Source organism: Pelodiscus sinensis, chromosome 21 (genome assembly GCF_052426305.1).
Source record: "Pelodiscus sinensis isolate ZL-2025 chromosome 21, ASM5242630v1, whole genome shotgun sequence".
NCBI lineage: Eukaryota > Metazoa > Chordata > Testudines > Trionychidae > Pelodiscus > Pelodiscus sinensis.
In genome coordinates, this window is record NC_143072.1 from 20,732,773 (window position 1) to 20,746,878 (window position 14,106).

At 46.1% G+C, this 14,106-nt stretch overlaps 1 protein-coding gene across 1 annotated transcript in view; it reads right to left on the minus strand.

Moving 5' to 3' along the window:
• Nucleotides 1–2,660, minus strand: part of DHRS11 (dehydrogenase/reductase 11) — a 93,697-nt gene extending 91,037 nt beyond the window's left edge. Inside the window, exon 1 of the mRNA XM_075904758.2 lies at nucleotides 2,246–2,660. Coding sequence (XP_075760873.2) covers nucleotides 2,246–2,377 — 132 coding nt within the window. The 5' untranslated portion in view covers nucleotides 2,378–2,660. The remainder of the gene's footprint in view (nucleotides 1–2,245) is intronic.
• Between the last annotated feature and the right edge of the window lie 11,446 nt (nucleotides 2,661–14,106).

The following is a 14,106-nucleotide window of genomic DNA, read 5'->3' on the forward strand; positions in this document are numbered from 1 at the left end:
AAATATGCCTTTGACCGTTATAACAGCAGCCACTCCAGGGTCAACAAGATATGAGACAATGTGTAGTCTTACCAAACAACAAAAAAAGTGTGTGCTGATCATATTTCATTCTTACAATCACAGGAGATTTTGGTACCTTTACTGAATTTCACTTACAGACCACCCCCAAAAAAACACACATTAATACACACCAAGTTTCAGATTGGTGCAAACAGTTATTCAGAATAATGAATGCACCATTCTTCCCCTTTCCAGGTACAGTTTGAATTTTACATTCTCAAAAGTATTTATACAGTGGAATTTATTGTTTTAATCTGGGTAGCACCCAAAATGTACCGGAAACCTGACAAAGCAAGGTACAATCCTTGCCCCAAAGAGTTTCAATTATATTGGTCGCCATGATGCAACAAGTGAAAGCCATAAGAGAGGAGGAAAATAGGATGAGCAAAGGAGCTTTTTTTTTTTCAAAAATACAGCCAAGAGGTCACTCGGCTTTTAAGGACATTGTGTTACAAGATATGTTCACTGCTATGCACTAAACTCCCTCTGTAACCTCACCACTATCCCTTAGGATTTTCTACACTTCACCTATTAAGGCCAAATTGTTTTTAATATTATTGAACTAAAGGGACCCTCAGGGCCAAATATGGTCCAAAATTTAAGTTCTGTACAAACCCATCTTTAGAAACCCTCACAAACAGAAATATTTCCAGGAATTTTTACAATATCATTCCAATGGCATTCTGTAAAATCAGGTTCCTTTAAGACATCCCAAATTTGGTCCCCCAAAACAGAGGCTACCAGAATTACCAGTCACTCTGAAAACAATCTTGGCCTTGAATTTTAATCTGACAGCTCAACAGAAAAGGCAGGCTTGGGGAAGCTATAAATAAATGGCAGGTCTGCAACTTTAACCAGTAATCCGAGGTGAGGGGGGAAGAGCTGTAGTACATTTCAGATGGAAAATAAGATTGCCTCTCCCCACTTCCCTTCCCTGACCCCACATGCACTGGAGGACTATTGAGAGCATGGTGGGAGATCAGCACTGAGCCCCTAGGTCTCCTTCACACACACACCCCAGGGGTCTCTGAGCCGCCCCTTGGAAGTAGGTTCCTCACTTCTGGTGGGAGGGATTGTTGGAGGCTTCATCACAGGACAGAATCTTTCATTAAAGATTAATCTTTCATTTGTGGCGCTCCGAGGCAAACCTGGAAAGGGTCTTTCCCCTGCGCACCCGCTGAGGCAGATCCCTCAACCTGCGCTGGGAGCCCCGACTCTGGGCTACCCCCTCCCCAGGGGAGGCGCATCTCCCCTGCCCCCGCGTGAGCATCATCCGCGCCACGCACCGGAGCGCTAACAATACAGGGACAGGAGGAGATGCTGCCTCCTAATGCGCCCCCCCCCCCGTCCTATCCAAGGGGGACACTGAGCCCAGATGGGATCCCCAGAGATGCCTTCCTCGCCCCCTGCTCTCCTCCCCCCACTTATTCCTCTCCCACATTTCTCCCCTTCCTCCTCGCTCCCCCTTTTCTCCCCCGCTTCTCCCTTCTCCCCACTTCTCCATTTCTCCTCGCTCCCCCTTTTCTCCCCTCTCTCCCCTGCCCCCATTTCTCCCCACTTCTCCCCTCCCCATGTCTCCTCCTTCCCTCTCCCTTTTCCCCCCACTTCTCTCCTCCGCCCCCATTTCTCCCCACTTCTCCCCTCCCCATTTCTCCTCCTTCCCTCTCCTTTCCCCCCACTTCTCCCCTCCCCCCATTTCTCCCCACTTCTCCCCTCCCCATTTCTCCTCCTTCCCTCTCCCTTTTCCCCCACTTCTCCCCTCCCCCCATTTCTCCTCCTTCCCTCTCCCTTTTCCCCCACTTCTCCCCTCCCCCCATTTCCCCCCACTTCTCCCCTCCCCATTTCTCCTCCTTCCCTCTCCCTTTTCCCCCCACTTCTCCCCTCCCCATTTCTCCTCCTTCCCTCTCCCTTTTCCCCCCACTTCTCCCCTCCCCATTTCTCCTCCTTCCCTCTCCCTTTTCCCCCCACTTCTCCCCTCCCCCCATTTCTCCCCACTTCTCCCCTCCCCATTTCTCCTCCTTCCCTCTCCCTTTCCCCCCACTTCTCCCCTCCCCCCATTTCCCCCCACTTCTCCCCTCCCCATTTCTCCTCCTTCCCTCTCCCTTTTCCCCCCACTTCTCCCCTCCCCATTTCTCCTCCTTCCCTCTCCCTTTTTCCCCCACTTCTCCCCCCCCCCCCCGGGTACCTCTATCTTGTCCACGCTCCTGGCGCAGCCCACCACCTTCATGCCGTGCTGCACCAGCGCCCGGGCCACGGCCGCGCCGATGCCCACCGAGGCGCCGGTGACCAGCGCCACCCGGTCCTTCCAGCGCTCCATGGTCCCCGCCCGCTCCGCCGCCGCGGCGGCTCAACAATGCAGCGCAGGTCCCGGGCCCGCCCGCTCTCCCCTCCCCGGCTCCTGCTCCCCCGCCTCCCAGCCCAGCCGCTCCCTCCGATTAAATATGCAGCAGCCGGAGCGGGCGGGCGCCCTGCCTGCCGTGCACTGAGTTGCCTCGCGCTCAGCCTGCTGGCGGGGAGCGGCACCGAGCGAGCTGAGCCCTGCCCGACTCAGTGCACGCCAGGCGGGGAGGGCAGATCCGGGAGAAGCCCCGGAATGGAGCAGGAGCCCAGGGTGCGAGGTGCTAGACAGACACAGCCCCTGCCGCAAAGGGAGTGTAAGCCCTGGGACTCACTTGCTCTGCTTTTGATTTCACCCATTACTTCGAGATTGCATTTCATAATTAGCCCTGCGCTCCTGCAGAAGCACTCTAATCAAATCAAATGAGGGAAGGCAAAGCAGAGGAGACAAATCAATGAATCGCTTTGAGGGCAGGGACTTTTTTTTTTTTGGCATTTGGACAGTGCCAGTCACAACACAGTGGGGTCCCGACCCAAGTTCCCTCTACTTTTTTTCCCATCCACGTGTGGAATACATTTTGCTCTGTCCACCCAAGTAGGTGTGGATGTGCACCACCAGGAAAAACACGGGCTGCTGGGTGTGGGCACTTTGCTAATCAGCTGGGCTGCCCAGGTGCTCAGCTTACAGGGAAAGCTGGTTCTGGCCTGTAAGTGGGGCACTTCTGTGCTACCACAAGAATAATAAAGTAAAATCAATAATAAGATACAATAGAACATCAGAGCTACATCTGAGCAGTCAGCTCCTCATTTGGAACTGGAAGCAGCAGAGACCAAAAACAAACAAAACAAGGCAGCAAAAACAGTACTAACAAAGCACCTAAAAACAATAAAAGGGAAGCATTTTTCTTGCTCATGGTAAAGTTTCCAAGCTGTATTAAGTCTAAGGATGTTAAGAGGCAGATAACTGACTCATCGTGTAGATACAATTTGTATTGACTACATGATTAGTCAATAAGAGAAGGTGCTCTGTCCCCTTTGCACTGCTCCTGGAGCTACCGCCTTTGCGGCTCTGCGGTTTAAATGTAATAGAAGCAGGGCATGCAAGCAGCCCGGCTCCTACATTTAAACTGCAGAGCCGCAGTGGGGGTAGGTCCCCAACCGGCACGAGCCAGCACAGAGCTGGAACCACTGTGGCTCTGCATTTTAACGTGCAGAGCTGCAGCGGGGGTAGCTCACGGACCCTGTGCGAGCCGGGCCTGGGAATCCCAGCTCAGGCTGGGTCTGGGACCACTGCGCCTCTACATTTTAAATTAAGTAAGAGCTTAGGCTTATCGGGTAGTCAAGTACTCGACTACTCACTTACATCGCTACTTAAGGCAATGTTTAACTGTCGCTATCCTCACTCTGGAGCCACACCGATAGCGGCAGCTGCTGAGCCACAGGCAACGGAGCCTCCAAGGCCAGCAACCCGGACCCTGGAGTCAGCAGACTGCAGGGCCAGCAGATAACAGGACTCCGAGGGCCAGTAGAGGCTGCAAGGCTGGTGGGCAGCAGTGAAGCCAGTGGGGCCAGCAAGACCCCATGGGGACCACCAGAGGCCAGCCCCAGGACTCGTAAAGCCAACGGCGGGTTGGCAGTGAGGCCAGCCCATGGGTGTGGGAAAGCAGAGTGCAAAACCTGAGGGTGCTGTCACACCCCTGCACCCTTTCTTCCCATTCCTATGGATCGTGTGGCATCTCTTGCAGGTGCCGAGATTGGTCTCGGCATTCTTCACTGACATTTTCCCTCTCCAGCATTGTTGCAAGAGTTGTTTGCCACCCTCAACTCCACAGCTGACTGCATTTCCACGGTGCTCTACCTATATAATTTGCAAAGCGCTTTGTGCGATCTTTGAGCCGAGAGGGGCTATAAAATGCGAGATATATTTACATAGATCATCAACTGAAATCCAGATAGAGAAAACAATGGGAATACAGTTCTCCTTCACACAACATGGGATATGGAGGGAAACCAGCAAGATTCAAGCCTTTTAGAGATAAGAAAAAAAAAACCCACAAAACTGGAAGGTTTGATAAAAGTCAACTTAACAAAAATAAGTGGGAATAAATTGTGTGTGTAGGATAGAATGTTTCAGATGGAGACTGATGGCCAGCACCAGGTATAGGGATAGTTAAACATGACTGTCAAGCAGTTATTAAGTAAGTGGTTTTATATTTGTTTCATATCCTTCAACCAAGCTCTTCCTTGTGACTTCCTGCACTGCAGCCACAAGCCTGCATGTCTGTTGATGCCGTAAGGAGGCAAACTGCCCCAAATCTCCCTCAAAGACCTTGCCCCTCACTACTAATGAGAAGCATGGGTTGGATAGGTAGGTAAGGCTATGTAACCTTTTAGCTTCTCTTTTACACAGTTTGCCACTTCAGCCTCACAGAGAACTCGAATTGAACTGAAAAAACATCACCCAACAACTTTGATGGGTAAATAGATGGTGATCCGGCTACCCCGTCTTCTCGCATTAGTTATTTGCATGAGACACAGAATGAGAATGCGGGGGATTGTATTCGTTCGCTCTGTTCACTTACGTTACATGTGATTTCAACATGTCGGTGTGCCTCACTTTCCTTGGGCACGTCACCAATAGCAAGATGGTGATGAGGATGCGGGGGTGACTGTCTTCCCCACATACGCAATGGCTGATGCTTTCTGTGACCTGAGCTGGGGAGGGGTAGTCTGGGACCAGGTGACCGCTGTTGCCTGGGAAGCTGGAAAAAGGCCAGAGGCGGGGCTGGCTGCAGGACAGGGCGAGCTGCTGAGTGTGTGAGTGACTCTCACTGGCCTGAGAAGTAGAGATGGAGGGCAGCACCCTTGGCTCCCTCTCCCCAAGATGGGTGGCACTGGCTGCTTCTGGCTCCTGTGCTGACAAGTCTCTTCTATGCTGTACCCCCATGAACTAATAAACCTTCTATTCCACCTGCTGGAACAGGGTCACAGCTGGCTACGGAGGGGGGTGCAGGGTCCAGTGACTCCTCCCTGCCTCGGTGACAGCATGGTAACACTGGCTTGAGGCCCCAGCCAATAGCAGAACACTTTGTACATGCACATGCTAAGTCCCTGTCGGAGGAGCTTAATGTCTAAACCCACCAGGGATGGGCGAGAATAAGAAGGGATCATCACCACCAGACATGGAACTGAGAAACACAATGATTGGGGTGTCTGGCGCTTTGGGCAAGACACAGTTGAATCTGGACCCAGTCCAGTGACTTACCCGCAAATCCATCCCTCCTTCACTTTGACTTGTTTTAACTTAGGAATCAGCAAACACCTTTCTCTCTAGCTTTGGTAGGCAAGCACCAGCTTTTCTGTCTCAGGAGAATAGGTCCTAACAGAGGAAACAAAGAAATGGCCCTGAAATGGAACCAGTTCAATTTATTCCCATGAAGTGCTCCAAAGTCACAAGATGACTAAGGACAGTCTAGCGTGTCAAAGGGAAACTGCGGAATTATGGCTTTCGAGTGAGTTTTGGCCACCTCCCAAGGTGGGGCAGTAGAGAGCTTCTTAAGTTAGTCCTAGGAAGTTGAGACGTCCTGTGTTAGGGACAAATTCTCGGAGGGGCAGAAGGATGGTCACAAGGGGAAGAGGTATTCGGCTACACTTCTGAAAGTCAGGCAAGAAAAAAAGTGACCTGGACACTACCTGCCCTTTGCACCCTCCCATCCCTTGCAATGTGCAAGTTTCTCTCTTCTCCTACCCATTATTTGCACTGCACTAGAGGAATCAGGGAGGTTAAGGCCCCAGTCTGCTAGTCAGCATAAACACAGATAACATGAAACAGACCCTGCCCCCAAAGAGATTACAATCTAAAACAGACAAGGCGGATAAAAGAAGCGTGGGAAGGAAAACAAAGGTACAGAAGATGGAGTGACTAACCCAGCCAGGGTCACACAGGCAGTGAGTCAGAAATAAAATCTAAGCATCCTTAGTTCCAGAGTCCAGCGCCCTATCCACTTGGCCAGCGTTTTTCCAACTTTTTCCTCCCGACCCAGCTGAAGAAAATTGTTGATGCCTGCGACCAACCGACTATGACTGGAGCGTGGGCTCTTGGGGTGGGGCTGAGGATGAAAGCATTGGGGTATAGAAGGGTGCTCTGGCTTTGGGGTGTGTCAAAGCTGGGGCAGGAGGGACTTACCTTGAGCGGCTCCACGTCAGCGGTGCAACGGGGGTGCTCAAGCAGCTTCCTGCTGCTCCTGGCACACAGACCATGCTGCACATGGACGGTGGGTGAACATAGAGCTGGGGGATGCAAGGTTCCAATCATGCCTCTTCGGCCCAGGCCCCACCCCCATCACAAGGAGAGTGGTCGGGGCATGGTCCAGCCTTCCCCCGCCTAGCATAGCTGCTAAAGCAGCCTGCAGCAGGTTCTAGCCAATGGGAGTTCATAGCTACTGTTCAGGGCAGGGGCAGTGCATGGAGCCTTGTGCGCTCCCCCCTCCCAACATAGGAGCCACTTTTGGGGTGCACCACAGTCTGCAAGACCAGGACAGGCAGGGATCTGCCTTAGCACCTCCACTGGTGACTCCCCCCGCCTCTGTGACAGCATGGTAACACTGGCTTGAGGCCCCAGCCAATAGCAGAACACTTTGTACATGCACATGCTAAGTCCCTGTCGGAGGAGCTTAATGTCTAAACCCACAAGGGATGAGAGGGAATAAGAAGGGATCATCACCACCAGACATGGAACTGAGAAACAAAATGATGGAGACCCAGTGCCTGACATTCCACAACCCAGTACTGGGTCACGACCTGTAGTTTGAAAACTACTGCACTAGACCACGCTTGGTTTATCCCTATGATTTAGATGTATGGTATCCAGTAGGCTTGATATGTAGAGAAAACCTGAGGGGTGAGGTTGGCATTAGAAGAAAATTTAATGAGAGAAGGCAATCAGAGAATCTTTTAGAAGGAATATATTTATACCAGACAACTGATGTCACGAGTGATGCACTTTGCAGTGATCCAGATAATTCAGCTTGTGAATTCTCAAGCCTCCAATGACTATGCATTACTATTTCTACAGCACTTTAAACACTTACGCCCCTTTGAACACAAACAAAACAAAGTTGTGCTCCAAAGATCTTTAAAGTTAAGGGCCTGACTCCAAAGGATGTAGATCAACCCTTAGTCCTCTTTGAGCTCAGTGAAGCCCTAAAGAAGCAACGCAAGCTGTATGAAGGGAACATCTGCAAGGGATATGAAGTCTTTAAAGAAAACGGCTTACAATTCACTAGTCTGGAAAAGGGGACACTCACGCAAAACAAAGCAGCACATGTTGTCTGTCACTGGGACTAGTTAGTTGCTTAGTTTCAGATACTGACTAGAATATAAAATGATCAGATTGCAAAGCTCAACAGAAAGAAAGCCCAATGGGACACAAGGCAACCAATAATAACCAGGAAACAGACAATAAGGGTCTGAATCTCCTGCCAACAATGGAAGTTTGGCAGTGGTTCCTTGACTGAGCCAAATTCATCCCTGCCTGTAACACTGTTTTCAATGGAGTGGCACCTGGAAAGAATGTGTCTCAGGGTGGAAAGGGCAGTGTTTTTAAGGAAGTTAAGTTTATACGCTAATCACTATGCCCTAGTCTACACTAGGGAGTTATTTCTCCTTAGTTCAAAACAAGCGGAGCGTCCCCACTACCACGCCCATTATTTCAAAATAAAGGGCTGGTTATTTCAAGTTAACTACTCCTGCTTTCCACGAGGAACAATGCTTATTTCATTTCAAAATAGTGGTCAAGTGGATGCTCCATTACTTCTATTTCAAAATAACTACTCACCAAAGTCATTCATAGCAATTAAAGCCCCAGGAAGTACTGGGAAGTAAGTCAAGTCCAGTCCACATTAAGAGAGCCTGCCTTGGACTGATTTTGAGGTTTCCTTCTAGTGTGGATGCACTATTTCAAAATAGTTATTTCAAATTATTTCAAAATGATGTTCTAGTGTAGACATGCCCTATGGCAGCTACTTTTGAATCCAGACCATACTGTTCTGTACAAAACAAATGGTTCAGTACAAGAACTGTTATGGATTTCAAGAGCAATTCCCTCCCCCCCCCAAAAAAATTCAGAAGCTAAGGGAGTTCTGTAAAACACAATAAACTGACCATTGTTTCACATACATGCTTATATTTACAGGAATAACATCTGTGGAGTGATTAATATCACTTTCCTAGGACTCAATGATGCTTTCATTGACATGGACATTTTACCATTCACTTCACAGAGCAAGAGCTGGATGTTAATTTATTCCACAACCAGCAAAATCAGAGCCTATGTTGCACTTAGTACCGGGAAATTACCTAAGTATGATAAACAAGATACAAATTGATGGTGCGCTTGGGATCACTGGATAATTATAACAGCAGTCTATAATTAGTACTATGCCAATGCTTCCATTTTAAGTTCAGCTGTATGGGGTTTTAAGACTCACATGGGCTGGAGTTACACAATTTAAAAAGAAATCATGTGACTTTTTGCAGTAGACAAAACAACCCCCAGGCTCAATTTGAGGCATCATTCTAATGAAAGCAGATGAGTTACAAAAAAGAATGAATACAGCCAAATATAAAAGTTGATCAGTTTCAAAATGACCCTTCTTCCGTGCCCCAGTGCACCAAAAAAGAATGGATGGGATTTTAAAGAATGTTACAGGGATTTCAGCACTTTTGAATTTACAAAAGCAAAGCACTTTTCATGTCTCACCATTTTTGTATAAGCACATGCGCACAGGGACTCCGATGTACAAGAGACTAAATGGAAAGGTTGCAAAGCCAAGGTTGCTACCCGACTGCTTGAAACACTGTTGGAATTATTCTTGATGAAACCACACAGAACTGTGTGATGGAGCTTATCAGAAGGCTGGACCAACTGATGAGTGTTAAACTGCTTTGGAAAAAAGGTAACTTGTATGTTGAGCCCACAAAGGGAAGCCACAAGAAAGCAGAAGATAATTACATGGACTAATTTTATAATTGCATGTTAATTTAATTACATGATTATACAATAATTATACAAGGTGGGGGAAGCTCGGCCTAATTACATATTTAACTGAGACCAGAATATATATCCAAAGGGGACCCCAAGCCTCTCAGATAAATAAAAGGGATCTTGACAGCTGAGTTTTTCTGTAATCTTGTTTATCCGCAGACACGTCTAATACACTCAAGTAGCTGAGATGGCTTGTTTAGCTCTTTGCATGACGACTGACTAGAGATAGGTTCCCAAATGACGATGCTGTTGCTGGTGTCTGCCCATGTTGCTGTGGGTAGGGATGTAAAACCCGGTTTAAACCGTTAAATGTTATGTTTAACTATTTAATAGGGGGTCAGCAGGGAACAGGGATGGGCTGCAGCACCTCCCCGATGCCCATGGTGCAGAGAGTCCAGCCAGGCTGGAGTACCCCCCGACAAGTCTGACCAGGCTTGAACCACCATGGGTAGGGGCTGCATGATCCAGGCCAGGCCCACCACATCACACCTCACCTGGGAAGCCACTCCAGCCTAGATGGGCTGCCAATTAAGCATAACCAGCAAGCATCACCTGGTAAGGATGATGCTTACCAGTTAACCATTCACATCCCTAGCTGTGGGTAGCATATTTAGATGCAGGTCAAGCCCATTACTTCAATGTGTAGAACAAATGAGGGCCCTCAACCCTACTCAAAGATTCATCAGTGTGCTTAACACAATAGTCCCATTATAGAGTGGGAAAGTAAAGCACAGGCATAACTGTGTGGTGAACAGACAATTAATGAACCCAAAACATGTGGTAACCAGGCAAAGTGGTAAGTTATCATGCAAACCCCTTTTGGGCTTTGACAACTGGAAATAAAAAAAGACCTCAAGGAGACTTTTTACCATGCTGTCGTTCCTGTGCAGATTACTTTGTTGTCCATAAATGCAGAGCTGGACGGCTTGTAAAAATAGGCCTAGGCGCCGCCCCCCCCCCATCTTCATCTTCCCCGCTCATAGAATTGTAGAAATTATAGATGAGAAAGCTCTTTGACATCTGTCCATCTCCCTGCACGGCAGGATTGTTCCTTAACACACATTGTTCTGAGCCCCCCCTGCATGCTTTATGAAAACTGGCTTATGAATATGCATAAGTTGAAGATGGTCTATGCAAAACATATCTAACCTCTCAATTTTAAAGACTGAATCTGCTGAATCCATACATCCGATTTTTGTGCATGTATCATTCTTGGATGTTAAGTTACAAGTATGAATCAGGTTTTAATTCTGAATAGGCTAATGAAGGCCACTGGAGATAGTTCAGTACTCAAACCAACAACCTGTTTAGAGTCTTGTTAGCCCAAACTGTGGTTGATCCTAAAAAGACATGTGACCATGACACCTGGAATTAGAATCCATCTTGAATGTGGTACTTCTCCATGGGGATGGGGAGTGCTAAACTGAGGGGAAAGCTTTCTATTCCTTCAATAGCCATCAGGTCTATCTTCAGCTGGCCTTTGAAACTGCTTGGCACACGCCAAGAGGATACCTGGCAACAAAAAACTCTGAAAAAAGCTGTAAACCCATGTCAGAGTAAAGATCAACTCTGACTTGAAACATATTACCTGAGAGAAGAACAGCTGTTAGGGTAAGAATTTGCATGCAACAAGTTCCTTAGTGGATTAGAACTAGCTAAGCATTTTTTGTTTAACTTCGTAACATACTTTGGTCAGTTTTCATTTTGCAACCACTTAAATCCTATCTTTTCTACTTAAAACAACTTGTGTTTATCACACCGGTGTAAATCATTGCTACTTAGATGGGGAGAGCAACCACCATGCATCTCTCTTTCATTGATAAAGGGGGTGGACTTAATGAGCTTTCTCTGTGTAAAACTTTCACACAAAAAAAGAGTAAGACTGATTTATTTGGGGTTTTGGTCCTTTGTAGGGTTTGGTTTGCTGGGTGCTGATCCTTTATAGCTGAGCCCTCCCGGAGTTGGACTGGTTCAGCATCTGTGTTGCTTTGAAGGGGGCAATAACCCCAACTCTGTGTCTTAGCTAGGGGAGACCGGAGCTTCTGGCCCAGCAGGACAGGGATGTAGGGAGCCACTGTGGGCAGGAAGGCGGGCATCAGTGGCTTGATCAGCAATTTCATCAAGACATTGAATAGTCTTGTGCTGGTTGGTCCTAGAAAGAGCATGTGACATGCCACCTGGTACTCAAGCCCTATGCCAACCCATCACACATGTTTACTAGCACGTTGTCCTGTCTCAAGCAAAGGGGCAATGCTTCCCTGAGGCATGATCTATCAGTCTATCACGAACAGAACTTTTCCTGATATTCAGCTTTCTTTTATCATCCCACTTTTCTTAATCATACTCCATTTTATTATCCCAAATAATTCTAATAGTTAGATAGGACTAAAAAATAAAAATAAAAAAAATCATGTACTGATATGGATGGCACACATGAAATATAATTTAAAAAGTGGAAATTCATGCTGTAGATCTTTTAAGTAAATTATGACTGAAAAGGAGTGAAACTAAGAAAATTTAGCCAACTGAGAAGACTTTCCAGACATTTTACAAGTTCATTCAATTTTAGGAAGCATCTCAGAAGACTACGAAGAGGCAGTCTCATGTTAGTGCGTGCGGAGGTGGTTGGTTGTATGCAATCTTTTTAATAGGCCCATGGAAGCCACTGATGGAACCAAACCACCATAAGCTCTATGAATTACTGCCATCCAGAGGCAGCTTCTTTTTCCTCTCCTTGTCCCAATGAAATATATATTCGGGTATATTCAGGTTCTTGCAGAGAACCAGAGCACAGCCCTGCTCAAACAGTGGAATATCCAACCTATGATGTGTAATTTTAAGAGAAAAAGATGCAGGGACAGACAGTAGGATATTTCAGAAGACTTGCATTATTTCAGTTGTGAGAAAGTCTGGAGGAAAAACATTTCCTGAGATCTAAATGGGAGAATTTTTCACAGGACAAACAAAGATTAATTAAGGACCGTGTTTCAGTCTTAAGATCCTATTTTAATAATTTGTAGAAGTTCTTTGAGGAAACTGAGGAATGAAAACAGCTGATACAAAAGCAAGTATATTTGATTTATGAAAGAAGAAGAATGCTGGGCTGAGACACCACACACCACGTTACACAATGTTTGGAAAAACAGAGGAGACATGTTCTGACCTCAATCACATGTTAGAAATTATGAAGGCATAAACCCTCTAGATATTCTTGTACACCTCACACAGACAGAGTTGAGACTAAAAAACTGGATAAATAAATGGGTAAGTAATCTTAACTTTAAGGCAATACACAGTTTAAAGACCTAAACTTGAAAGGTGCTGAGCCCTTGCAACTCCGAATCTGTCTTCCAATTAAACAAAACAGAACTAGAGGACTTAAGCAGCAGAGCAGCATTATAGAATATGCACGCTTTGCAGGAGGGCTATTATATGCTAAATTCTATGGGTCTAAATCAGTAATTTCTCAGTCAATATAGGCACACATTTCTGCAAAGATGGCATAATACATGCACTTATAGTCTGGCTAGACACAGATGGCCCCAAGGCAGAGCACAGGAACTAAAAACTTGATCCTGAGTGAAAGTCTGGATCCAAGTCGGTCTTCCCTGTAGTAAGAGGGTAATCATGTTTCAAGTCCATCTTTATTAAGAAAATATATGGACCATGCTCCTAGATCAGACTTCATGTAATAATAGAGAGAAGCTAAGAACACCACAGAATGCTTCTTCCCTTGACTCCCTTGCCAATTTTCCTGCCAAGTTAATACAAGAAGCTCCTAGTAATCCCATCTGGTGTTACTCCTAATCAAAGCAGGAAAATAAAATGCTCAGATACTCTTTCAAGATTTATCTACCACCAACTATAATCTCTAGCTTTCTGGCTGAAATTAGGAACAAAGCTTGCTTTGGGAGCCCACCGGGAAAAAATTAAACAGATTTGAAATAGATTCTTTCCTTTCACTAGCTATGTTTGGCTTCAAGGTTTTGTTTAAAATTATTTCCATTTCTAACATATGGAACAAAATTATAGAAGCCCATAGAAAAACAAATCCTAGAGCACCATCCAAAAGTATTCAGCATCACACTGAAGTCTGAAGATACCTAGGTTTTTTTGTTCTTTTTTTTTAAATGAAATTTAGGGTTATAGGAGTTTTTAAAATACAAAGTAGCACTTTATCTCATTTGAGGGGACAGGGAACAAAAAGACTGCTCTTCTTTTAAAAGCTCTAATGCATTAGCGTTTTTCAACAAATCCAGCATGAAACCAGAGGAACGCCATCAAGTGGACAATGGTGTTAAGAGTGCATGTTCCTTTGGTTTAACCAAGTCTTTTTTATACATAAGGAGCTGGAAAAACTCATGGATTTGCCATACCAAAAAACCCAGAAGTATTGAAACTGTGATTTTAAAAGTCATGCAATTCACTTTCTTATTTAAAAGAGGTGCTTTAAAGAGAAGGGTCACTTTCTAAAATGGCATGTCATTAAAGCAGTGAAAACTTTTTGGACAAAAAAAGTGGTTTCCAGATGAATGAGACTACTGGCAAATTTGCATCTAATTCTGCAAAGCATTCCAGCTGTCAACTTTTTTTTTTTTTTAAACAGCATATTTAGACTTTTCAAAATGTTGTTTTGAAATTTAGCTAGATTGGAACACACAAGA